Source organism: Fringilla coelebs (assembly GCF_963513975.1).
Source record: "Fringilla coelebs genome assembly, chromosome: 20".
NCBI lineage: Eukaryota > Metazoa > Chordata > Aves > Passeriformes > Fringillidae > Fringilla > Fringilla coelebs.
In genome coordinates, this window is record NC_140046.1 from 3,865,812 (window position 1) to 3,892,605 (window position 26,794).

Genomic DNA, 26,794 nt, shown 5'->3' on the forward strand with positions numbered 1-26,794 from the left:
TGTCATGCCCCCGACTCCAGGAGCAACCATCAACCCTCACAACAGCTGAGGATAAATCAAGATCTTATCTGCCAGTGAGAGTGTGGAGGATTAGGAATTGTGCTCCCTGCTCCTTCAGGCACTGAGGAGATCCACACAGAACCCAGCTACTGGGAAGTTTGGAATTGGAGGTTAAGAGACCTGATGGAAAAAAAAAACTTCTGCTCAATCTCTATCATGTTCTAAATCTTCTCTGCTCAGGTTTCTAAGGCTTGGATTACACCCAGGAATAGACTGGTGCTTATTAATTAATTCCTTTGAGGCTGTTCAGAGTCATATTTAACAACAGTCTTATTCTGGGTTTGTTGGTGCAGTGTTGCCATAAGGATGACAAGCAGGAACCGGTGTGCTGGATTACTGATTCGAGCCCATGGTCTGTCTAATCCAGCCTTGGCAATGCAGATCCAAGTACCTCAAATGTGAGGGCTGGATCCTTTGCTGTGGAGAGTTACAGAGTTCTTGCCTCCCTGAAGAGGTTCCTCCCAGTCTGAGTCATTAGTGGTTGCTTTGCATTCTGGAACATGAGGTTTATGTCCCTCCAAAACGTAATGGAAAGATGGAGAACGCAACCCACAAAACTCTGGACCTCAGTAATTAGACACCCACAAGATTAATTACACCCTGTATGAAAAGAAAAGTGTAAAAAGCCATTGCGAAAGCAATTCTTACCTGGTCTAAACAGCTGCCTTTCAGTGCCTCTGGCCAGGTAACACCTTGATTTTCTAGTCCCTCTTCCTTCAGCAGATCCTGAGCCCATTGCAGAAGAGAACACTGCCATTGCTCCAGATGAACCTCAGCTCACCTCACTGCCTGTCATGGACCTGCTGGGACAGAATCTGACCCAGGTCCCAGCTGGTTCTGGGTCTCATATCATAACAAAGCCCCCCCAGAATAGCTGTTGTCTGGCAATCTTTTCCCCTACTGTCATTTCTACATTAAAACTCCCCAAATCCATCCTTTCCTTCCATACATCCTCACTTACTCCAAACCATCTCCTTCTTCTCCAGAGTGTCAATCAGTGCAGTGCAGTGACCAGAGGGAGCATGGACTTCACTTTCCTGCCTTTGGCTCACCTTGTGGTGGGAGCACATGAGCCATTTGCCAGTTCATTCCTTTGAATCCCTCTCTATTTCAACTCAGCTTAATTCCAAACCACAGGAATCACTTTATTCTTAGGAAGACCATTTGGATTAAAATTTGTACTGAATCATAAGCCAACATTTAGTTGAATTCCACATGGACAGGACAGTTTTCTAGAAGGAGGACTGAGAACTCTCTCTTCAAGGGACTTTTGTACACACATACTTTTTTAACCAAGAATGATTCCCTGTTGGTTTTAAGGGTAAACCCATAAACACAGAAATAATTCTATTAAGAAACACTCAAAGGTGACCCTTGTTTGCAACAGCCCCACAAATAAGCAGTGCTGTGTGCTCCTGTGCTGTGTGTGCAGGCAGCAGCCCCAGAGCAGGAGCCCTCCCTGCCCATTTCTGTGTCACTGAGCTGGGACACAGCGTCCATGGCCAAGAAAACACCAAGGACACATCCCAGGCTCCTCCTGCTCATGAAATGCACTTTATGGCTCTGCTGAGCCCATTCCTGATGAGTGATGCGCCTGCAAGGACACTGGCAGCAGTGACAACACGTTTGAAGGCTGCAAGGACCCCGTGCTTTGTGGCCACATCACCAATACCCTGCTGAGGTGCAAACAGCAATCTCAGACAGATTTCCACATAACCAAGTGCTTCAGCTGTGCCCTGGACACACAGCCCAGGCACAGCTGTCCCAGCAGAGGGAACAGCTGGGACAGACCCCCTTGCTCTGTGCTGGAGGGTGCCCAGGGCTGAGCTAAGCACAAGAGCAACCTGGGGGTACACACTGGTGAGCAGGACAATGTCTGCTCTCTCCTCTGCCAACAGGCAGTTCAAAGTCTGAATCAGTGAATTTTCTCATTTTCCACTCAAAGGAGGACATGGCAATGGAGCTTTGGGCAGAAAGGGACAAATCAGAGTCTATTCCTGCTTTAGGATAATCTAGGATAAAATCCCTGTGGCTCAAAATAGTGCTGTGAACACACAGAAAGCTGGGGAAAAAAAGGTATTATTTTTGTCTGAAAGTCTTTATGGCTGATGCAGGAACTCTCTCATTAGTTACTCATTGCCTCAGAAAGTCTCATAAAACAGCCAGCAGAGCCCAGCAAATACTTCAGTCTTGTGGGAGCTCAGAAATCCAGGAACTGAACGAGGCCTTGAACCCATTTTATAGACTCACTTCTTACTGAACAACCATAAAATATTAAAATTCAGACCCTATAAATAAGGAGGAAAAAGAACTGTGCATTTCTCAGCAGAAGCAGCCTCTCCAGAGACTCTTCCCAAGGTAAGTCCAGTGCTACCTGATCCAGAGACGGGTTCCCCAGACTGACAGATGATCAGGGACTGCAAACTCATGTAATGGAGATTAGAGACATAAAACCCCCTTGAATCTGCTCTGAACTGGAAAATGCCCTGCAACAATGGACTAAGTTTATTCCCTGGTGACCCTGTGCCCGATGTGAGGGCTCTCCCCGGGGTGTCTGATGGTGGCAGGGATTAACCCCTGTGAGCCCTGGGCAGAGGTAGCAGTGCTGTGACCCTCTCTCCAACAGAGCCAGCTCTGCTCTGAGATGGCGCAGAGACGTAGCCTCGCCGTTCCCCATGGAGTGCCTGTCCTTGTTGTTTCCTTCTTGGCATGTGTGGCCACAGGTAAGCAATGGAAAAATCCATCCTGACTTTGTTCAAGCCCCATCACACCAATTGTTGAAACTGCCCAGGGCTGGGTGATGTGCCACAGCAGCATCCCAGCTTCTGAGTGCTCTGGAGGTCATGCCCAGAGCAAAACTGACCTCTGATTTGAGAGTAGCAGAGAAGGGAATGGGGAAATGTCAGTGTTTTCCAGCATTATTGCAGCAGGGATGATGAGGCCACAGTTTCCAAACCTGCTCTAAGCAGTGATAAGTGTGATAGATTTGGCCACTTGGGAACACCTTCAGACAGGGACCTTCTGACTTCTTTATATTCACAGGACCTTAATACCTTTACAATCTGAGCTATATTTTTCATTCATTATTCTATGGCCCAGGCTGCAGTAGCGAGTTTCATCCCATTACAATAATTTATTTCCCATACTAGTTGTTCATTTAGGATGTCTTGAGGTTTGTACCTTTGACAAATTGCAGCTCTGGAACAGCCAGGATACAGCTGAGGGGCTGATTAACTCATTCATACTCCCAAGGGCATCCTGCTCTTACTGAAAAGCAGAGTATCAAACAGTGAGCACAGTGGTGCTGCAGCAGTGGTTGGCAGCAGGAGGGTGATGGGATGGGAATGACCTTTTGCTGGGTGTCACATGGTCAGTCCTGGCTTCAGACATTTTGTTGTCACAGGTTAGGCTGTGGTGTTCTGGCAGTCAGCTGCAAAAGGCTGATTTTTATTTTAAATAACTGGGAGGGAGCTTTGAGATGAAAACAGCTTCTTGTCTCAAAAATTAACATTCTACTTGAAAACAGCTCTTAGATTGAAACCTGAAAGTCTCATCCTCCTCCAAGGTGGAGGCCTGAAGAAGTGAGCATGGCAGCTTTTGTGGGAAGAGTATGGCTTAGAATGCTTAAATGTCATTGTCCTCCTTCTTCTGCAGGTTTGGAACTATCTGTGAATAACCACGCTGCTGACTTCACCCTGTCTACAGGGCTCAGCCCTGCCATCTCCCTCTCGTGCCTCGTGCACAACAGCAGCCAGGCCGAGGAGCTGCTCTGGTACCGTGGGACTGGGCAGGTGGATCTGAAAGATGGGAATAAAGTGAACATCAGCAACATCTGCATATCCCCAGTCAACGAGTCTGACAATGGAGTCACCTTCACGTGCAGGCTGGCACGGGACAAGGCAGTGCAGGTGTCTGTGACCCTGGATGTGCAGTGTGAGTCGCCATGGTGGATTCCTGTGTGGAATGGCTGGGGTGGGATGGAGCCGTGGGCTGAGCAGCTCTGTCTGGGCGGTGTTTTGCACCCTTGTACGCTGTCTTCACCGAGAAAAAATGCGTTTAGGAGGAGATAACTCACGTGATAAGACACTCCCTTCCCACAGTGGTGCTTATGACTGATCTAAGGGCACTTTTATAGGAGTGGGTGGGCCCTTAAGAAAGATACTCTGGATATGTCCCTGCCTCCACCTAGGTTATTTCCCAAGGATACAAGTCAGGGCAGAGGAAATACTGGAGTGACAGTCTCTGCCACGGACTGCCCTCCTCATTCCCAGGGATCAGGAAAGGCTGCACTACTGTTATTTGTTAGACCACTGAACAAGGAGCATGAGGGATGTGAAAAGGGAACTTATTTTGTGTTAAATGTGGGCATTCTATGAGGTTGGAGCAAGGTGGGGTCAGTCTCTTCTCCCAAGTAAAAAGTGATAAAAGGAAATAGCCTCAAGTTGTACCAGAGGAGGCTTAGATTGGGTATTAAGGAAAATTCCTTTACTGAAATGGTCATCAAGTCCTGGCACAGGCTGTCCAGAGCAGCAGTGCAGACACCATCCCTGCAGGGATTTAAAAGATGTGTAGATGTGACACATGGGGACATGGTCTTGTGGTGGCCCTGGCAGTGTTGGGTTAATGGCTGGACTCAATTTGAGGAGGCTTTTCCAACCTAAATGGTTCTGTGATTCTACGAGCAGCATTATTAATGAGCTGTTGAACTGCATTCCTGTGAACAGTCCCTCCCCAGCTGAGTGGAGAGGAGACCCTCCACGTGGAAGAAGAGAAAGAGGTTACTCTGACCTGCAACTCCAAAGCCAACCCTCAAGTCCAAAGCATCTGGTTAAAAGACAACCAGATCTTGACCCTGCAGCAAAGTCGCCACAAGCTGTACCAGACCAGTGAGGTCTTTCAGCTCTCCATCACAAAAGTGCAGAAGTCTGACAATGGGACCTACACCTGCGTGGTGCAATCACGCCTGGGAAATGGGACAAAGGATTTCCACCTCATAGTTGAAGGTAACAAGGCTGCTGCTGGTTAATAAGCTTTACAAATAACTCTCTGTTCTCTTTTATAATGACAGCAATCCATTTCTATTAGACAGTGTAAGTGGAGTGTGGTAAATTCCCTGCATGGATTTCTGAGGGCACAGCAACAGCAAGCAGCTCTTGGACCACAGCGCCAGGAAGGGCCTCTCCTGCTCTGCCTGTTGTTCAAAAGCATTTGGCAAGTGTGACCAGGGCAGGCTCATGCCATTGCTGCTCTTCCCACGCTGACAGGGCACACTCAAGTGTGGTTTAAAGCACCTCAGGTCCTGCTTGAAGCATCTTACTGTGACCACAGGATTCTGTCATGCCCAGAGAGCTGCTTAAGGCACGAGTTGTGCTCCAGAGGTCACTACAGGGGCTGGGTGCTCAGGGCTCAGACAGGTGACACTAAATCACCTCTCTCCAGACCCCTCTCATTTCTGTCCTCCTGGCACAGGAAGGGAAGTAATGTTTCCTGTGTCAGTGGTACCTCTGGACTGCCTTATTTCTGAGCATAACAGTGCCTGCGAGAACTTCTTCAGGAGCTGATGTTTCAATCCTTCTTCAGTTCACTAAAATACAGGCTCAGCTCCTTTCTCTCCAAGGGACTAACACACAGAATCAGTCTGTGGACAGCAGGGAGAGCAACAGTTAACTCAGCAGTGACAGCTGTGGGAAAAGAAATGTCTTTCCACAGTCCTGTGAAATGTTCTGGGTTATGTGACTGCACAAATTTCTCACATATCTAACTTCTTCTCTCCTGACAGATAAAAAGCCTGTTTTTCCCATGGAGGCTGTCATTGCTGCTGTTGTGGTGGTTACAATCACATTACTTTTTGGAATTGTGGCTCAAAAAGATAAAATTTTTAAGGTATGGAAAGCTCTAGTTTCATAGGAAAAAAATAGTATTGTTTGCTGCAGTGCCCTGGTTTTTCTACCTTTTCCATTCTATTTCACAATGTTGCTTTTCACTGTTAGAAAACTGCTACAAACTACCTCCTGCTTTAGAATTACCAGTAGATAAATCAAGTATTAGATATTTCATGTGGAAGGCATTATGTACTTGCAATATTTGTAACAATATCCCCACGGCCAGGAAACATGAATGATAACAGGGCTGCTTTTTTCTTTTCTTTTCAGTGCTTCAAGAAACCAAAAGAAACAGCTCTGTAAGTATTTGACTGCTTATTCACACTTATTCCAAATTAATTCCTTCTTTAAAATTAAGTTCACTCAGCATAATAAACCCACCCTGCTCTTGCTCTGGCTGGCGAACATCAGCCCACACCTCCTGTCCCAGCAGAGAGGGTTCCCTGGGAACATGACAGGACACACAAAAATCCTGCCCTTCCCTGGCCATCCCAGGGCTCTGGCTACCCCTGTGTGTAACCACTGGAAGGGAAAAAAACCCTAATGTCATACCCTCAGCCTGCTGGCAGCTTTCTGGAGCTGAACACAGCTCAGATGAATTCAACTTACTTGTGGTTTTTTTTTTCTAGGAGGTGATTTTTCGTTTCTTCTGTTCATTTTGCTGCAGGTAAAGAACACCCAGAAAACATCATTTCTAGTGGTCAAGCAAAGCCATGTGTGAGATGATGAGATAAAGCACTGAAACTGGTTTTTTGGGATCAAGTTTATATTTTTTTTCAAAATATAAGTGGTTCTTTGCATCTGTTGATTCTAAGCTGCTGCTTAGAGGGTCAGAACTCTTAGAACTGGTCACTGGGAACCTTTCCTTGGAGCTCCATTGAGGTGGGTGGGCTGCATGAGATGATGCCAGCTCTTGCCCTCCAAGCTTATTCCAACAAGGAATGCATATGCAGTCAGGCTTCTGGGTTGTGGATCAGTCTGCAGAGCAATCCCTGCTGCATTGTGATGCTGATGCACACAAATAAAGCGAGGTGTTGGGCTGACAGCTGCTTTCTGTCCTGCAGTGCCATTCCACAGGGCGTTGGGGTGGTGGCCACCCAACTCTCTGCCCCTTCCCAATGATCCTGTGGGCATCTCAGCTTCTCTTGCCAGGGCAAAAACTGCCTGGCACTCAGCACTGCTGCTGTACCTCCTGTCTCCGTGGCTCACCAGGGCTTGGGGCAGCCCCAAGTGCTCGATGACACACTGTGAAGTTCCAGTGTGATTGCTCCAGCACCATGATGGGTGGAAAACATCTCCATCCATCCCTTCCCCCAACAAATGTGCTACTCAAGCACTTTCCTCAAGGTCCTGGCAAACTGTTGAGGCCTCATCATGCCTTGGAATAGTCCATTACCAATACTGTCAATAAACACTGCGTGCTGTAAATCAATTTGAGACAGTGAAGCACCAGCGCTTTTCTCAGAGAGGGCAGTTCCTCAAGAGGAAAATTGTGTCCAGAGCGTGTCCGTGACTCACCAGTGCTCCAGGAGGTCCCTCAAGGTGCCACAGCGGTGCCACCTCATGTTCCTGGGCACTTGGCCTCAACACCACCGGCTGTGGAGAGCTGTCCCACACCCTGCTGTTGATCTGCCACAGTGCAGGGGGTGACACGGTACGGACAGAGCTGGGGACAGCGGGATGGGGGTGCTCCAGATGGGTGCCACTCACCCAGGGTGACACCGGCCCTGCAGAGCCCAGCCTGTGCCCCTGGCACGGACACGAGCTTGTGCCACAAACAGCCCACTGACCCTCCTCGGGCTGGGGACACCATGGACAGCAGGCCGTGTGGAAGGTTCTGGAGCCGGGGTTGTGTGGGTGTGAGGGGTCCCTGTGAGGGGCTGGCAAGAGGGGCCGGTGAGAGGGGTCCGTGTGAGGGGCTGGTGTGAGCGATCTGTGTGAGGGGTCCCTGTGAGGGATCCATGTGAAGGGTCCCTGTGAGGGGTCCATGCGAGGGGTCCCTGTGAGGGGCTCGCTCTGAGGGGCCGCCGAGAGGGGTCCGTGTGAGGGGTCGTTTTTCGGGGTCGCTGCCAGGGTCCTTGTCCAGGATCGCCGCCAGACACCGATGTTAGGCGCCAGCGTGAGGGGTCTCTGTGAGGGGCCGTCCCACCGGCCCTAAACGTGTCCCTCGCCTCTCGCCGTCCGCCCTCCCGTCGCCGCTCCCCCCCTCGCCCCCGGCCGCGGCCCCGGGCCCCTCTTCCGGCTTCCGGTGCCGGCGCTATAAGAGCCGCTTCCGCCTCGGGACCGTGCTGCCGGTGCCGCCATGAACGCCCGCGGTGAGGGGGGGCCGGGGGGTCCGTCCGTGAGGGGCGGGTACGGGCGGAGGGGACACAGCGGTATCTCAGCGATGGAGGGCGGTTCCGGGGAGGGGGGAATCTTGTCCTTGGCGGGGATGGAGGGGGTGGGGGGGGCTCATCGGTACCTTAGCAGTAGGTCAGCGGACGGAAATTCCCGGGGTAGCGAGGGGGTTACCGGCCCTTACCGGGGGGTGGGAGACTCAGCAATAAGTCGGGCGGGGGGAGAATTACCGGGAGCAGCGAGGCGCTCCGGGACATTACCGGGGCTATGGGCAGGGATAACGCGCCCATTGTTACGGGACGGGAGCCTCACCGTTATTAGCGGCGGATGGGAGAGGTGCGGGGGATGTGTGTGTTACCGGGGGGAGGCCCGGCGGTGCCCGTGCCCCCGCGGTGACCCTGCCCCGCTGTCCCGCAGGGCTGAGCACGGAGAAGGCCGTCGCCTTCACTCGGCGGCTGCGGGCCGAGCCGCAGTTCCTGCTGGCCCAGAACGTGGCGACATGCAACGACCCGCTGGAGGTGTGCCTGCAGCGGCAGGTGGTGCAGGACACGGTGCAGGTGTTCCAGCACGCCGTGCCCGCCGAGGGCAAGCCCGTCACCAACCAGAAGAACTCCGGTGAGGGCGGTCGGGGCCGGGGGCGGTGTTTGGGGGCTGACTCCTAACGCTGATTGCGCTCCTGGGAGCGGCCGCTGCTCCAGAGCCCTTTGTCCGGGCTTCGGGGAAAAGTCGAATTGCTGCAGCATCCCCTTGAGTTAATAACGCACGTTAGACCTGCAGCGTTTGCCTCTTTTCCCTTCTGCATGGTGTAACTGAGAGATGTGCTTGCAATGAAAGATTTCAGAACACCTTCAGAGGTTTTTGGTGTTGCAGAAGCCCAGCCAAAGGCTCGAGGCAGAACTGTGTCATGAATCTTGTGGTAAAAGAAATTGTTCTGCAGCTCCTGAGCACAGGTGTTCCAGTTTAATTCGTGTTCCTTTGATCTCTCAGGGAGATGCTGGATCTTTTCCTGCCTCAACGCAATGCGTCTTCCTTTCATGAAGAAATACAACATTGAAGAGTTTGAGTTCAGCCAGTCCTATCTCTTTTTCTGGGATAAGGTACAGTCGTGTAGGTTGTTGTAGGATTGCTTATGCAATCAGGTGTTAGTGTTGGGACAGAACTTCTTTTAGGCTGCATTGTTTCAGCATATATGAGAAGAAACTTCAAAAGTGGTCAAGCAAAGTGGGACTTTTAGCTTGAGAAGAAAGTTGTCAAGATGTTGATGTTTTGGACTTGATGTTTTGATGTTGTAGAAGACTTTTTTTTTCAAGAGTTCTGTATATTTCAGCAGTTACTTATTGGTAGTTCAGGGGAAACATGACTGTAGCTCTGAGGTTTCAGTTGTGCTTGTGAGCTGTGTGCCTGCTTCTCCCCCTAAGGGAAATCAAGCAAATCTAGTGCTAGTTTGGGTCAGGCTTCATTGCATAACTTCTGCTCCCCACTTCCTGTTCCACTATCGACTGTGTGAAGTCACTCCTAAATATTTGGTCTAACAAAGACTTTTATAGGGTAGCCCCTGGAATGCTAGAGGGGAAAATGAGGACTTCACTGGATGAGCAGAAAGCTGCTTCATCTATTCTGTGCTTGCAAAGAACTGAATACTCAGCTATTAATTAATGCATAATATATCAGGCTTAAAAAGGTTGGGGTTGTTTTATCTGTGTGTTTCAGGTTGAACGTTGTTACTACTTTTTAAATGCCTTTGTGGAAACAGCTCAGAAAAAGGAGCCAGTGGAAGGAAGGCTGGTGCAATTCCTGCTCTCCAACCCCACGAATGATGGTGGACAGTGGGATATGCTGGTCAACATTATTGGTGAGAGAACTGGTCACAAGGAGCCCTTTCTGAAACTGCAGCCTGCTTTGAGAAATGGGGAATGGAATAGAATAAAAAACTGAGCTTGAGATCTGGGAATTAGCTAAGGCACATGATGCCATTAACCACTGTATTTTTTTTAACCAAAGACATTTTTGGGGCCAGATTATAAATATTGGGCTTAACTCTTGTCTGGCATCACTTTTGCATAGACCTGTTGATGATAAAAGCTCTGATGATCAACAAATAATTAGATGGCCCTGACTTTCAGCTTAATAAAAGGGTTCAATCCCTTTTTCCTGCAGTCATCAACTCAACCTCATTTATTTATAGCCATGTACAGTCTTTAGGGCACATGGTAAGGGAAAAGCCCCTGCTGGACCAGGGTGTGTTTACAAAGCAAAACTCCTTGGAATTGCAGCCTGAAGTTGGTATAAAGATCAGTGAGAAGGAATTGATGTGGAATGTGGCACTGCTGGTCTTACAGAGCTCCAGGAGGAACAGGATCCCACGCTGCTGGAGATACTTAATTACACCAGCACTTGCTCTCCTTTGTGTTGTGAAACAATGTGACACCTTTGTAAATCAACAAGGCAATAATACAAATTTAGAATCACAAAAGGAATTTGTTTCTTTGAAGCCTGGAGGTTCCTTTTTTCCTCATCCCATTGCTATAAATACTTAATCAGGGCAGAGATTTTGGCTGCTGCTGTTACATCCAGAGCCTTGCGTGGTGAGATCTGTGAGTGGTACTCTAACGTAGGAAGCCATGAGTTGCTGCTGGTGTTTTATAAATGTTGAGCAGGAAAGGAGAAGTCAATTTTAACCTTAGATAATTTACATGGAGTGATTCACAGGAGGCCCAGTTCTTTTGAAGGTATTTCAGGAGATTAGTTTTAAAGTAATCAAGGTTTTTTGGTTTTGTTTTTTTTTTTTTTCCTGGTGAGCAGGACTTCCTAAAGCACTAATTAATTCAGAACTTTTAAGTGTTGAGTTAAATAATACTGAGTAGTTCAGGGATTCCACTTACTGAGATCCCTGTGGAATGCAGCTCAGAGGTCAAGATTCAGTCACAAATTAAAAAGTAAACTTTGGGTACTTGTAACCTTTTAATAAGAGCCTTTCTGTTATAATCTCTGCACAAACCCAAACTCTCTATCTTTCATATGAGTATGAGCAGTAGTAGCATCTACTGTGTGAAAAAGCCAATTGTTAACCTGTAGTTTTATTTCTTTTAGAGAAGTATGGTGTTGTCCCCAAGAAATACTTCCCAGAGTCTCACACCACAGAGGCTACTAGAAGGATGAATGAGATCTTGAATCATAAGGTAAAATTGATTTAGATGATAAAACTTAGGGGAGGGGATGGGAATGAACCTGCTCTAAATGTTCCTAACCACCTTATCCTTACTGACCAAAGTGTTAAGTGCATCTCGGCAACTTAAATTTATTTACAAGCAGCCTAAAATCTCAGCAAAGTCTGATGTTAATCTTGAAGCATGGAACAGGAAGGTGAGATCATGGAAGATGTCCATTGTCAGGCTTCAGTAGCTTTAAAGTACCTTTTGTGGTTTTAGTAGCAGTTATTCCTAATCCTCAGATTTCCAAAGATTTCTTGACGTGGCTGCTAAAATCTGTTTCTGCAAAGCCAGCACATGGTGTCTAAGTGTCTCTTTCCCACCCTTTCATTATCTCATCTCCCTGTGTGCCAAGGTTTCTAGAGATGACTGCCAAATGTGGTGAAAAAGATGGAGGAAAAAAAATGTATTTTAAAAACACTGCATGCTAAAAATCAGCTTTCAGTATAGAAGTGCACAGCTTTGTCTGAAGGAAGGTGTTAACTCACTCCCTGAACTGCAGAAATGAATTAGCCTGGGAAGAGGCTGGTGTAGGTAGCTAGATGAAAAAGGCAATTAAAACATTTTTTACAGTTTGCTACTTTTTTCCAGTTCATATGCTGCATGCTCAGGGAAAACTGTGTGCTGAAATCCACATAAAAAATGCAAAATACGTGGTGGAATGAGCTTGGACATTTTAAATGTTGTTAATGTTGTTCTAATCCTGAGCATGGCAAAGCAGCTGGTCCTGAGGGAGCCCCATCACTGTTCCTGGCCTTATGGATGGTGACACTAATGGGAAGCTTGTGCTGCTCTGACTGCAGCTGTGCATGCAGTGGGGAAATGCCCCTTTCTTTTCATCAGCCAAGAGATCAATTATGCATTAGAATTGCAAAATAAATGTGACAGTATGAAGAAAGTGTTTTGTGTGAGTCACAGATGTGCTGGTGTGTGTGGATGTTGTGGCATCACTTGTGGGACTGAGGGACATCAAGCTTTGAGAGCTTAATGGCTCAAGCCTCACATCAGTGGTTGGAAATGATAATTGAATTGTGACTATTTGTTAATTTTTTGGTTGTATTTTACTTCAACAGCATTCAATTATCTTGTTGTTTTGTAATGACTGTCTCTAATGATGCTTCTGAAAGGTATTTTCATTTTGAAAACAAAAGAGGTGCTGGAAACAAGCAGCTAGGACGTCCTGAAAATGATCATGTGACACCTTTCACACCCTTTATAACAAAGTGACTGTCTCTTTAAACAGATGAGAGAATACTGTTTGAGGCTAAGAAATATGGTGGAAAGTGGAGGAAGCAAAGGAGAACTTTGTGCTGCCATGGACATGATGATAGAAGAGGTAAATAAACTGGTGTGACATGAATCTTGGAACACAGGGCTGGAATGGATGAGATTCCTTACTTTCATTGTGTAGCTGTTGGATCAGCCAAAACAAGTGCCTCTTGTTGCTTAACAAAGTGTTCTTGGAGTGGTCCAAGTGAATTTGTTTTGCAGTGGCTTGTTGCTTACTTCATTTGGAGTTTTTCTAATCCTTCCAGACAAATATTTTAAATCCATAGGTTTCACAATGATGATATTTTGCAGACATCTGCCCCTTGCTGTAGGAAAAGCAGCATTTTGTCCCTTGAGAGATCAAAAGATTGGCTCTTAGAAATAACAGGAAAGGTTGAAATTTGCATTCTGATAGCTTTGAATGCAAATCTTGTAGCACAAGTGTTGTGCAAGGATTCCCCACAAGAGAGCAGAAAAGAACCACAAAAGGGAGGTGCCTGCCCAAGGCTGAGCCCAGCTGAGGGCTCGTCCTGGGGGGCAGCAGAGGAATGAATTGCAGCCTGGGTTTGGCTGTGAGCTGACTCCATCACTGTCAGTGTGCCTGCAGTGCCTGAACCTCCTCCTGCTCACACAAACCCACATCAGTTTTCTCGTTCTCTGCTGCTCATACTTGATTCTTAAACTGCCAAAAATAACTTAAACTTGGGGCTGTTTTAGTGTGACTGAGTCCATGCACTTTAAAAAAAGTGTGTATTTAATATATTTCTCAAACATACAGTGCCAGGTGACCCAGTGGTTAAATGTGTGTCTTCAGATGAGTCAAGAAATCAAATGTTTTGGTGTTGTGTGTTAGCTTTTTGGGCAATCCACTGAACATCATTGTTAGGCAGAACCTACCTTGGGCTATCTCTGTAGAGTTTTAGTTCCGTATTAATATGTTGTTTTGGGTTTTGAAAACTCATCTTTGCACTTCATGTAAAATTCTGTAGCTTCTTTTTATCTAATTTTAAGGTTAGGGTAAAAGAAGAAAACTGATTTGTGTTCCTTGGGTTTCATCAAAACTGTTGTGAAATTCATGCCTTAAGAATGCTGTGCATTAGCCTACCCCAGAATGTTGCAAATTTGCACTTAGTTCAAAGGTGAATTAATACAATTTACATGCAGTGTCTGTCCAAAAGCCCTTGGGAGATTTTGCAGCAAACATCAAAAGCTTCCTAGAGATGGTCATTCTTAGGGCATGGACACACAGCTCACTGCGAAATGCTTCCTCATTTATTTAGAGCTTCTTGCCCTCTCACAAGAGATGCTGGAACTGACATGAAAGGTTCTTGACTGATTGCAGTTTGTCTGTTCTGTAAATGGTTGTGCTTAATTCTCTCAGGTTAACACAGCATTTTCTGCTGCAGTACTAAAGGTGGTTTGCATGTGTTTAGATGTGTGTGAGTGCTGTTGCCTCTGTATTTGTGTGGCAAAGCAGAGCTTGGTTTTGTTCTGGGAGGTTCTATTTGCATAGAAAATCTTGGTTTGCTCCTGCTGGGAGCAGCACTCGAGCTGAAATGGGGCAGTTGTTGTGAACATGGGATTAAATATTCACTCCAGAGCTGTATAAACATTCTTATCAAACCAGTGCACAGCAGGTCAGAAGCTGAAATCAGTGCAGTTCATGTGATAGAATTTTTCTTTGCTGTTCTCTTTGTAGGCTCTTCCTTATCAGGAGTGTCCTCCTTTTCCCCTCCTCATTCATTTTGGGGTTTAGCACAAGCCACTCTATCTTTGCCTTATCTTGCTTCTAGTTGTCACTAGGGCAGTGCAAGTCACCTTTTAGTTTAAATATGCTTATTTTATTTATTGGTAGAGGAAGCTTGGGAGATATGAAGAGAGGGCCTATATTGGGTGTGGTAGCAAAACAATTGAGGGAGGCCATTCCAGGCTCCAGTGCCTCTGTTCACTGGAGATTTGTCTCCATCATTTTCCTTCCTCTGACTGGAGCCCATTTGTTGCTGCTCTCCTTTCAGGCATTTTTCTGGCTTATTTTGTGTTCTTGGCCTCATCTCTCAATGCCTGCGGTTATCTGAGGTAATGTGGGTGTAGCCACAGCAAATGGTACCTTTTGTGCAGTCTGTGCAAAATTAAATATTTATAGTAGTTCAGGGGTTTATATTTGCTCTTTACCATATTTGAGAAATGTGTGAGTTCCTGCAGTAGAAGCCTTATGCCCACACCCTTGTTTCAATCTGTAATTAATCTTTTCGCTTGTTTTCTTAAATTGCTTGGAGCAAGAACACCTTTATTTAGCAGGAGCATTGCATTCCTTTTGCTGCCAGCACAAAGAGCACATTAACATACAGCCCGTTCTTATGGGTCAGCTCCAGAAAGAGTTAAATCAGCTTTGGGAAAGGAATTGTCTATTTTGCTGTGTGAGTGTGAGGACTGCCAGGCTGGGAAGGCTGGCACAGACCACAGGAGCTGGATCCCAGTGCAGAAGGTGCAGCTGAGGTTTGACTCCCTCTCCTCTGATTTTAAATAACCTGATGGTTCCTTGCAAGGAAGAGACTTGTGCTCAGGATATGGACAGAGCTGAAGATCAGTGTCAGCTGAAAGAAAACAGATTCAAACCTGTTTAACTGTGATTAAATTCCCTGTCCCCAGAGTACCTGTGGCAGGCCCTGCTCTGTATCTTTAAAGACACTCATGTGGTTACACTACCTGTGTTGGCACATTTTCTGATAAGCCCTGTGAGAAAGTACAGTAGTGGTTCTGAAGTGCAGCTTTATATTCTGATCTACAGGGAGGCTGATGACTTGAAATCTGGTCAACTTTTTGTGCTAAAAATCCAAAGATAGCTGCCAGCCGCAAAGGATGTCACAGGCAGCCGGCAGGGAGATGGAATTAAATTGCATAACCTGCCAGCTCAGCCCTAAACAGATGTTAAATGTATTAAAAGAGATGAGGAGATTATTCTGGGGTTTTGAAAATAAGCAAAGGCCCATCTTTGAAATCCAAATTAACATTACAGTAAAAAATGAATTAGTACAAGAGAAACACTGGGATAAAATGCCCACATTAAAAGGTCTGGTTTGTCTCTGCATGGGGCAAACCACCTGGTGGAACAGGTGATGCTATTCTTAAGCCTTCAGAGAATCAGTTTGATAAAGTTTCTCTGGCAGTGTTGGAGGAGCCTCAGAATTACTGATGAAATGTTGTAACAAGGCTGGGAAGTGTCCTGTTTTTGCTTTGGGCTGCTGCATTCCTAGGATAACCTGGAATCAGCAAGCTCCTCTTTTGCCTGGTGTTTTACCTGAGAACATGGAGTGTGAGGGTGAAGAAGGAAGCTCTGTTGATTTTCCTGAGGCCTTTCGGATTGGTTTTGAACTGCTGAAACACCAGGATTTCAGGAGCTGAATGCAGATAATTGATGTGTGTGTGTGTTCAAAAGTGACCATTAAGATCCCATTTCTCCAGCTGGTTCTCACATGGGGAAATCCATGCTCCAGTGGCATTGCTGTGGTAGGAGAGGCACAGCAGCATGTTCCAGCAGGCTCACAGCTGTTTGCTTCTCTGAGCAGGTATTCAGAATAGTGAGCACTTGCCTGGGCAGCCCTCCGGAGACTTTCTGCTGGGAGTTCCGGGACAAGGAGAAGAACTACCACAAATACGGCCCCATGACCCCGGTGCAGTTCTACAACGAGCATGTGAAGCCCTACTTCAACATGGAGGACAAGGTTGGGCATGCTGAAAACTTTCCAAGGCCTTTTTTTTTTTGCTGCTAAGCCATTTATTTTCCATTGTTGCCAGTGTCTCTCCCCCCTGTAGCTGCAGCGCCTGGGATGGGCACAACTTGCCCAAGTCAGTGTGTTTATTCTCCTTGTTGTGCTGTTTGTGCTCTACCCTTCAATTATCTGGGATCTTGTGTTGCAGTCCATAAAGGTTTTGTAATGATAAAATATGCAGTGATCTAATCAGTTGTAATAGGTCATAAGGCAGACATTAGAGAAGGAATAACACGCAGAGCTGCTCTGCCACAGTTACGAGGTGAACTTGTGAAACAAAGCAAAAAAAACCCCAACTAACACAACCTTAAGAAACCTCTTATTTCAGCCAAGTGGCTTGTTTGCTAATGGGGCAGACAGCTGGCTGAGACAAAAGCCATTCCCTGAAATCCTTCTAAATTCAGTCTTCGAGGATTTCAGTTATGTTGCACCTTATTTTATGACATCTTGGTTTTTTGGCAGATTTGTCTAGTGAATGATCCTCGACCTCAGAATCCCTACAACAGGCTCTACACAGTGGAGTACCTGGGCAACATGGCTGGAGGGAGGAAAACTCTCTACAACAACCAGCCTGTGGAGGTCCTGAAGAAATTGGCTGCAGCGTCTATTAAGGATGGTGAGGTGGGTTTGGTTTCTCTTTGTGGATGGCACAATTCAGCCCATGCCATATAAAGCTCCTGGGATTTGGCCCAGACATGACCCTTCCTTCTCTTTGCAGGCTGTGTGGTTTGGCTGTGATGTGGCAAAGCACTTCTATGGCAAGCTGGGAATCAATGACCTGAATATGTGAGTAGAGAATCAAACCAGATTGTCATTCGGGATCCTCAGTGAGCACATGAACAGTGCTTTAGTCCTTTCTACATTCTTTGGATTGTATACCCCAAAAGAGTATATTTAAGTAATTCAGCAGCAGCAGAATTTTTTTTTTACTTGTTAATTTAATCTGAATCCTTTTAAGATGCACTAAGCGTAGTTGTTAAATAGTCTTACTTATTTAAATGTCTGATATATGGTGAGAGAAATTCCTAAAGGGATCAGGTTTTGCATTTGTTCTGACATGAAAATTGATTAACTCATATGTTCCTGGCACAGTGCAGTCTCCTGATTCCCTGACTTAGTCAGAACTCCCCCTGCATCCTTTCTCATGTGGCTTTATTTGTCTTTCTGCTAGATTTAATCATGAGCTGGTGTTTGGTGTCTCCATCAAGAACATGAACAAAGCTGAACGATTGATCTTTGGGGAGTCCCTGATGACCCATGCCATGGTCCTGACAGCTGTCACTGAGAAGGTAGAGTCTCCCTCCTGGAGTTCTGGTGCTGGCAGGGATGTGTTGGAATATCCTGGGAGCTTCTCTGTGTCCTGGGCTCACTCAGAGTGTGCCACAACTCCCTGGTGCACAAGGCTGGTTGTTAATTCTCTCTGTGTTGTTTGTGTCTGAGTGTTCAGAACTATAAATATTTAACAAGGAGGGAAGGATTTTAGACATCTCAAAGGACTTCTTTCCTTATACCCACAAACTTGGATTGGACAACCACTGCATGGTTAGTCCAGTCCGGTTTAGAGCCTGAAGCTCCTGTTAAAATGCTGGCAGGAGGCATTTTGCAGCAGGGTTAACCTCCTGCAGTTCCCTGGCATGTGATCTCTGGCCTCTAATTAGGGAAGGGAAATGGTGTCCAGCATAGTTCTGTGGCAAACAGCAGGCTGAGATGGATCCACAGCAGGATCTGCTCCTGGCACTATGACAAAGCACATAATGAAGTAAAAAGAAGTATGCAAAAACTTAAAACTTGGGGTTATCTGCAAAGATGATGTTACCATTTATTTCCAGAAGCTGTCATTATTAAAGTTTCTTTGAAGTGATCTCTTCCTGTCCAGCTTGACCTTGGCTTGAGAAATAGCAGCTTGCACAGCACTGAACAAGTTTGCCTGAGCTGTGGAGTTTTGAGACTTGAGATGGAACTGCTGAGTCATAAGAATGTTCCAAGTTACTTTTTACAGCTCAATTTTTTCCTGTTTTCTGCATTCTGAGCGCTTAATGTTTCCACTGTGTATCAGATTGCACAAGCACCTCTGTAAATATCTAACTGCAAAACAAGGAAAACTTTGTAGTTGGTACTTAAAACCCTTAACCTGAAGGTGCTTTGAGAATCTGAGTTGTAAAAGGTAATATTTTGGATTTACTTACTTTTTTATAAAAAGGCTTTGAATATTAAAAAAAAAATCATATTACAATTTTACAACATCAAAAATTGTTGTGGATTAAATGCGCCTTTTGGTTAAAAAGTTGCTGTACATGAACGTGCTCTTCCCAATCTCTGAGAGCATCCAGAGCTGACATCCTTGGTCTGGGAGCTCTCAAGTGTCCCATCTTATGGACTGTTCTCTCTTTTCAAGGGAGAATAGAAGCATTACAACAATCATCCATTCAATATTAAAAATAGACTTATAGGGTGTTTTTCAGGTTAGTTTTTTGTATTAAAATATTTTAATTACACAGCGCCAGACTTGGAGCTGTGTCCTTCAGCTGGATTCTTCAAGGATTTGCACTTGCTCTTACCAATGCTGTTCTGAATTCTGACAGTTCCTTCTTCCTTTCCTCTGATTCCCAGTTCAGGCAAGCTGTGCATCCTGTGTTTAATCTCCCTCACTCCCTGATGGGAGACAGGACAGCAGTTTAAATTCTGTGAGTCAGTTAAGTACAAACTAGAATTTAGTTAAATTTCAGCTGCCTGATGAAATAAATATTGATTGCAGACTCTCTTCTTCACCACATTTTCTCTAGGCAGGTAGATGAGTATTTTATAAAATGGCATTTCTCCAGCCATTAGCAAGAAACCATTGGGACTCTGAGGAGTGGAGCTCTGTGTTCCTGGTGCTGGATTTGGAAGGGGTTGCCTGCTCAGGTATGGCCTCTCCTTCACCACTGACTGTCATGGGCTTGTTTTGGCACAGGATGGGCAAGAAGATGCATTTGAAAAATGGAGAGTGGAAAACTCCTGGGGTGAAGACCGTGGCAATAAAGGTAATTTACAGGCATGAGAGCAGAAAGCTGAATGTTTGGAAATAAGGATGTGGCAAGGACAATGAGGCAGCTTTCCTATGTGGAGTGGAGCCGAACTCCATAATTTTTATTATCTCCTGAGTGAGACAGGCCAGATGTGGGCTCAGCCATGGCACAGCCTCAGTGGTGAGTGTGCCAGGCCAGACTCTGTGTCCCCAGGAATAAGTCACTGCTGACCACATTTTTTTGCTGCACATTAATCCCAAATGTTGTGCTTGTAAGATTTGGTGTGGCAGAACTTTCCCAGGATGTCTTGGTTTTCTTCTGGGAATACACTATTTTTGGAGAACTCTGTTTTAGGATGTGGTCTTATTTATAAGCTTTTCAATAACATGAACAACTCAGAGGAAAACATAGAATATTCTTGGAAGTGTCTTAATTTATGTTGTGCCCTCTTGGTCTGGCAGTAGTTTCTGTTCTGAGTTAACTGTGTCCATTCACAGCAAAGTATTCCAATAAAAAACTTCAGACTTCACAAAACAATGAAGTTCATGTTCAGCCTTCAAGGCTCAGCAATATGACAGCATTGAAATGTTCTTTGGAATGTTGGATTAAGTAAAGAAGCCAAATCAATGCTGAGGTAACATCAATAAGGGCAGCAGCTGAACCCTGACACTGCCAGAAGTGGTGCCTGCTGGGCTGGGACTGAGCTGTGGCACTTCTGTGCTGCAGCATCCAAACCCACACTCACCTCTCAAGAATGAGGTCTGGAGCTGGTTGTTCCTTTGAAATAAAATAAATAAAATAGGAGCCCAGAGTGACTTGAATAACCCTGCCCTATCTTGTCCCCATGGCATCTCTGTGGACTTTGCAGGGTGAGTCACTGTCCCTTATGTGCCTTATGTACCAGGGGACACCCTGCTCTCTGGAAAGTCTTGCTCCCTGACTGTGCTTTGTTTTGCTCTGGGAGTTCCCTGGAAAAGAGCCTTGACAGAAAATCCCATCAGAATTAGGAAGCTTGCCTCTATTTCAGACTGCTTTTCCAGGGAGCTGAATCCCTGAATGATTTTCTTGGGTATGACCAAGTGAGCTGCTCTGGAGCAAAAGGCAATGGGACATGTCCTCCAGGGCTCCTTCCCAACCACTGGGAGAGGTAACTGAGAGTCACAGAATCATTTAGGATGGAAAAACCCTTTTAAGGTCCAAAAGAGTCCCACTGTTCACCCAGCACTGCCAAGTCCCCACTGAACCATGGTCCCCAAATGTCACATCTACACATCATTTAAATCCCTTCAGGGACTGTGACTCAACTTGATGGGGTTTCTCTCCTTCCTGCCCTGATTTTCCACTCTGCAGTGTCCAGTAGTAGCTGTGTAGGAGGGTGAGGACTCAAAGTTTGCCTGAGCTGTCTTGCAGTGCCACTGAGTCTGTGTCTCACTGTGATAAGAGTTAAGATTTTTATCTTATCTGCCTTGTTAAGGAATTGGGAAGCTGTGCTTGGGTAAGTCCAGCACAAGAAACCAGAGTCCACATCAGTGAAGAGTCAGCCAAGAATGATGCTAAACTTGGCACATCCCAGCTGGGGCCCAGCTGGGTGTGGGGACAGGAGTGAGCCCCAACTCACAGAATTTCTTGGAAAGGATGACCAAGGGTCCAGCCTGCAACAGAGCACCAGGCACTGCACTTGAGCCATTAAACAATGAGCAAAGAAATTACTTTTTTGTGAGGAAAGAGCAGGCTTTTTTCGTGTGGGGCTCCCTGTTTTTCCAAGTACAGTCCAGGGTGCCAGGTGCCCCTGGACCCCTGATAGGAATGGTGCAAGACTGGAAAGATTGGGACTCCTGGTTTGGGATATATAGGATGGAATCAGTTATATGCTCACACTCCAGAGTGGGCAGAACTGAAATCTTGTGGAACTGCTTGTCCTGGAGAAAGGGAACCCCAGTGAACCAGCCCAGCTTTGCCTCTCCTAAATATTTAGTAATTACATTTATATCTGTTGTATAAGTGTTTCTGGAACCCTGTGTGTTTTTCCTCAAGGAATGAACACAGCTGCTGACAACCATGGCTTGTTTTCTGGGGTAAAAAAGTCACTTCCCAATCAAATATGTCCTTTTTGTTTTATTGGCTCTTTTTCAGCCACACAGGCAAGTTTAATTATTCTGTGTAGTCTTTTGTTCTGGAGACACACAGGACGCTATTACCTAACTTTGAACCCAGCTTATCCCATCGGATATCTTTTTTTAAAAGCAAGGAAGAGGGGAGTACTAAATCACACTGTGGAGAGGGGTCCATCTGTTTATTTTGGCATGAAAGGAGCTTTTTTAGGATGCATCTCCAGCTAGAAGTCAGCTCCCCTTGGGCTTTTCATGTTTTGTACTGGCTGTTGCTCTCCTGCAGGAAGGCATTTCAAGGATTTAACTGCAGGCATACTGTGTCTGTCTGTGCATCTCTCCTCCCAAAGCGCCCTGGGACAGAGGCACCGTTTGTTTGCTCTCCCTGGGCAGGAGTTACAGCACAAGCACAATGTGGCTCCTCCAAGGCCCTCTGGGGACCATCAGGGGATAAGCCCAGGTGTGTGTAGGGGGTGTGTGTGGGTCTGCACTGCCCAGGCCTCCCCAAAGCTGAGATATTTGCATGTTCTGGAGTCGTGCTCGGCGCTTCCTCCCCGCTCAGACGCCGCGATCCCAATCGGCTCTGAGGGACAGGATGTCAGAGGCAGAGTTCATTAATCCTCTCAGGGTGCAATTACTTGTTGGCTCTTGGGAGTGAGAGGTTTTTGTGTGTCCCAAGAACTCATATCCTGAAGAGAGGATAATCAAGGCAGGTCCCTTTGGCAGTGTTTCCAAAATGGCTTCTAGCTCGAGTTACAGTTGATAGAGGTTTTAATTTATGGGATTATCTGATCTCTTGCTTTAGAAACAAGATGGTGGAGATAGATGCATTTATTGTCCATATTCTTTGGACATTTTCTTGCTTCATTTGATTGTGTGATGATACAATATAAGGACACAAGGAACTTTATTACATAAAGCCTTCTTGTCTCTCTCCTAAATGCTTCCTTTCTCACAGCCACTCTTATTCCCATTTCACCTGGAATAGCTTGTTTGCAGAGGTAGCTCTCTGCTAAAACCTCTGAAGTGACTTCCCTCACTCCCAGTTCAAGGGGTGTTCACTGTCATTTTCATATTAAGGGAGACAATCAGGATTTGCTTCAGCCTTAGTGTGATTTAAATGACTTTCAGGAAAGCAGTGGCTGCCTCTTACTGCAAAAATTAAACCAAGAAAGTTTTCTTAGAACAGGTTGATATTCACCTGAAAAATTCTAAAGCCTCAAAAAGATTCAAATGTTACATTCTGTCTTAAAGGTTTTGTACTTCCCTTGAATATTCTCAATGCCCATTTTAACAGAGCAAACATAAATTATGGATGTTCTGGCTCTTGTTTTTCCTGGTGGGCTTCTTGCCTGACCTTTAGGTGCAAACAAAGTACATCCTCTATGTTAACTTCCTCAAGATATTTTTTGCTGTGTTTTGAGAGGTAACCAGCATGACCAGGCCCTGTTTAATGCATCACTCATAGGTGAGGCTTGTCTGTGGCTGCTTTCCTGCAGTGGCTCTGTGCTGTGATGCTGTTTTTGCCCCAGGTTACCTGATCATGACCGATGACTGGTTCTCCGAGTACGTGTACGAGGTGGTGGTGGACAAGAAGCACGTGCCCGAGGAGATCCTGGCCGTGATGCAGCAGGAGCCCATTGTGCTGCCAGCCTGGGACCCCATGGGGGCTTTGGCCAAGTGAAGCACGGAGCATTTGCCTCCCCATGGCCATCAGAAGTAGCTGCAATAGAGAATTCCAGTGGTCGGAAGCCATAGCCAAACGATAACGAGACCGAGCCCTCGGCCTGGTCCCTATTCCTGAAATGTAAGTTAAGGATCCTTGGGAAATAGCGCTTCACTGATCCCAGCTCTCAGACAGGCTGCTCCAAAACTCACAAGGGAAAAGGAAAAAAAGCTCAGAATGAAAGCAGATGATAAGTGCTGTCAATGGCAGTTTGATTTTACCTTAAATTTTTAATGCGAATCAGCGTAGTAATGTAGTAAAATTATCTTGACTGATGTTTTCCCTAGGAAAAAATGGGCATTAAAGGCCCTTTAGAATTAATAGTCAGGTGATTGTTAGAGCAAACATATTGAGATAATTAACCAATTATGGTCTGGCTTGTCCTATAAAAGAACTCTCCAAAAATATTTTATATATTTACAGTTTTAGTTTTGCTGAAGTTTTGGAGGGGACATATGAATTGAAACTGCTAAAAATGACCTTTAGAAAATTTTCTCTTCCAGGAGAATTGGGGAAGGGGAATGGTTTCCTTGAGGTATCCAGTTCCACTTGGTTTTATTCTTCCATTATTGAGCTGGGACTGGATAACCCCCCCAGGGGCCAGTGCTATGTCTGTGTGCACAGGAGCGCTATTTTTCAGTTATTTTAGCAAGAACAACCATAAATATGTTCACAGGTGGAGTTAGTGTCATGCTCAACAGAAAAACCAACGTTTTAATTGCTGCATTTTATTTGGTTGTTTTAAAAAACAAGATGGTGCTATGAAGCTTTTGAATAAACACTTTCTAAAGTGACTGGGACAGTTCTGGTTTCTTTTTTTAAAGAGTTGCATGGAGCTGATGGAATGGGAAGATGTTGGTGAGCTGCAGGGAGGGTGTGGGGCCTCCTTCACAGACCTGGGACAGAAATGTCAGAAATGGCACTGGTGGAGCTGATCCTCCAGGGACCCTTTTGGGGTCTCATGCACAGTCTCCACTCGGTGCTGTCACTTGAGTGAAGACAAGCAAACAGTTCTTGTACTCCCTGGTGGCTCTGACACGGAGCCAGATCTCTTGGAAAGCTGTGCTTTGCACAATATTTTCATTATGACTAATGCATGGGTTGTTTTGGGGGCTTTTTCCTCTTCCAAAAGGTCAGTAATTTTAGTCCTTCAAGATCTTTCTACTTATGACTTTAACACCAGTTCTTCTGTTTCCTCTGTGCTATCTATGAGTATGATATCAGCCAAAGAGAATTAACTTTTTCTCCAGAGTTTAACTGACATTTTTGTTGCTGGTGGTAGCACTGATGAGGATTGAGTTTGATAAACTCAAAACTGATTCCAAGCCAGTTTTTGTTGGTTCCAGTATTCCAAAGTATTGTCCAGCCTGTGCTTATCTCCCCAGTTCTTGCCCAGATATTTCCCTGTACACTCTATACAATAGTACTGTGGTTTTTTCCTTTCCTTCAAATTAGCACAGAAAATCCACAGGGCTGAAACACATTATGGGGAACGAAGCCAATCTGGCAGCAACCCTTCTGCCTTCATGCCCTGTGATTTTATAAGTTCTTTCCATGGTGGAATTGGGAAGGGGAAGGGGAAATGCAGATGCCAAGGTGAGAGCTGTGGTTTTTCCTCTGTGGGCAGTTGAACAAAGAGGTTTTGAGGTTTGTGCTGGTGCCACCAAGTCAAGGATATTCCTCTCCCTGTGTGAGGACAGCCATGGTAAGGATTGGTGCCTGCAGGCTCTTGTTATCCATAAACACCTTACAGGTGGCTGTTTTTAACCTGTAGTTTGAAGTGTGGGTAAAATCTGTGGGTGAAATGATTCCCCATGAACTGATTCCCTGCTTCTGTGACTTTCACTGGTCACCCTGCCCTTCTGTCCTGAGGGAGAGCTCACTGATGAGATCAGCAGCCCTGAGATAAGGCTGGAGGCAGCGGGGTGATGATGGAGCTGCCATCTGCTCCCTCCTGAGCCTGAGGAAGTTCTCAGGGTCCTGCACAGCACAAGGCACAGCTGGATCCAAGGAGAGCCTCAGTCCCTCCCCAGGTGTTTGGGAGAGGCTTCACAGCCAGGGATTGCAATGAATTGTTCATTCTCCTGAGGGTGTGCTGGAGGAACAAGCCATTTAACCCCTGTCAGTTCACAGGAGATGGTTCAGAGACGATAAAAAATTAAACTTTCCAAGGGATGGAGTGGAAGTAATGTGGGAATAAGCCTGGTTTATTTGTTGTCACTCAGCAAAGAAAGTTCTGTGAACTGTAAATCCAGACCATGAAAAAGTTAACATACAACTGCTAAAAAAATGCTTTGGTTAGAATAAAAAAAAAACCAATTAGTGCCTGCTGTGTTTTAATGCTGACTTCTCCCTCAGTTTACACATACATACATATATATATATATATATATATATATATATATATATATATATATAAAATATATATATGTGTCTCCTTTGCAAAGTTTGATCTTTAGATTGCTGAGGAACCAGCTGACTTAATAGTTTCCTTTTCCAGTTTGTCAACAAAGCCATGCAGTTTTCATGGGAGAATTCAAAGACAGTTCCTCTAACAGGTGGTAAATATTGACAGATAATATTATGAAAGTCAACTCTTTCAGATTTAATTGAGTGGCAGGAAATAACAACAATTCCTAATGAGGGAACTGAGGAGAGGTTATGTGTAGTGGTGGTTTGTGGGTTCTAGGAATCAGATTTCCCCATTGGAATGTGCTCTTAAAACAGTTGTAGTGGAAATAACAAAACCTCTCCAAAACTCATCCCACAGCCAGATGTGCATCCCAGCAGTGTGGAAAATAGCAGAGAAGGGCAATCAGAATTTCTTTTATCCCAAAGCCAATTGTAATAGCTTCTAAATGTAGTCTGATAGCTAACTAAGGAAAGATGGGAACAAACAAGTATTTCAGGATTTGTTTGGTTTGAGTTATTTGGAAAATTGTTCCAACCCTTTTATTGGCAGTGAATCAGAGCCACTTGCAGAGCCATTGCTGATCTCACAGTACAGTTGGTACTACTTTTATGAGGTCATTTGAGTGATGATTCCCATTCTTGTGCTGGAATCTGCAGCTGCTTTATCTGTGTGTCTTGTGTAAAGTCCATTTTCTTTCTCTTTTTTTTTCATACTTTCCCTAAATCATCAGAATTTCACCCACCAATGCCCAGATTTCATGAGATTCTGAAGCTGGCTCAGTTACAGCCCCTGAAAGTTTTTCACTTATGAGATAAATAAGGTGTTACAAGGTTAAGGACTTTTGCCTGAATTCTCCAGTCTGTTATTTCTATTATGTCCCAAAGGCTCCAGACTGTTTGGCAAGAAATTCAAAACGAAAAAACCCAACACAACAAAACCAAACCCAAGAACTGCTGCAGAAGATAATGAAAAAAACACCTGAACCAAAAGGCCTGGCTAAGGCATAAAAGAA

The 26,794-nt window shown here is 45.5% G+C and overlaps 2 protein-coding genes across 3 annotated transcripts; both read left to right on the top strand.

Annotated features, from left to right (window-relative positions):
- Positions 1 to 2,704: 2,704 nt before the first annotated feature.
- Positions 2,705 to 6,680, top strand: TMIGD1 (transmembrane and immunoglobulin domain containing 1; the record flags this gene model as incomplete). Of its 2 annotated transcripts, none has more annotated exons than XM_084219110.1 (5): positions 2,705 to 2,783; positions 3,715 to 3,993; positions 4,785 to 5,063; positions 5,840 to 5,943; positions 6,213 to 6,245. In XM_084219110.1, 5 exons carry the CDS (start codon positions 2,705 to 2,707, stop codon positions 6,243 to 6,245), a joined length of 774 nt encoding a protein of 257 aa, XP_084075236.1. The 2 variants fall into 2 exon arrangements, with proteins under 2 accessions (XP_084075236.1, XP_084075235.1); XM_084219109.1 differs by lacking the exon at positions 2,705 to 2,783 and adding an exon at positions 6,572 to 6,680 and having other exon boundaries at positions 3,540 to 3,993; positions 6,213 to 6,241.
- Positions 6,681 to 8,174: 1,494 nt separating this feature from the next.
- BLMH (bleomycin hydrolase) lies at positions 8,175 to 24,163 on the top strand. The gene is made up of 12 exons (XM_084219330.1): positions 8,175 to 8,257; positions 8,697 to 8,894; positions 9,267 to 9,376; positions 9,990 to 10,131; positions 11,370 to 11,458; positions 12,732 to 12,824; positions 16,324 to 16,479; positions 16,990 to 17,148; positions 17,246 to 17,313; positions 17,699 to 17,816; positions 19,481 to 19,550; positions 23,176 to 24,163. The coding sequence occupies exons 1-12, from the start codon at positions 8,245 to 8,247 to the stop codon at positions 23,325 to 23,327; spliced, it is 1,368 nt and encodes a 455-aa protein (XP_084075456.1). The 5' UTR covers positions 8,175 to 8,244; the 3' UTR covers positions 23,328 to 24,163.
- The last annotated feature ends 2,631 nt before the right edge of the window (positions 24,164 to 26,794 follow it).

Bases quoted from the DNA above. Each gene is read 5' to 3' on its own strand.
- BLMH (XM_084219330.1), top strand. The intron at 10,132-11,369 runs GTGAGAGAACTG...TATTTCTTTTAG, and splicing joins TATGCTGGTCAACATTATTG to AGAAGTATGGTGTTGTCCCC. The intron at 19,551-23,175 runs GTAATTTACAGG...TTTTTGCCCCAG, and splicing joins TGAAGACCGTGGCAATAAAG to GTTACCTGATCATGACCGAT.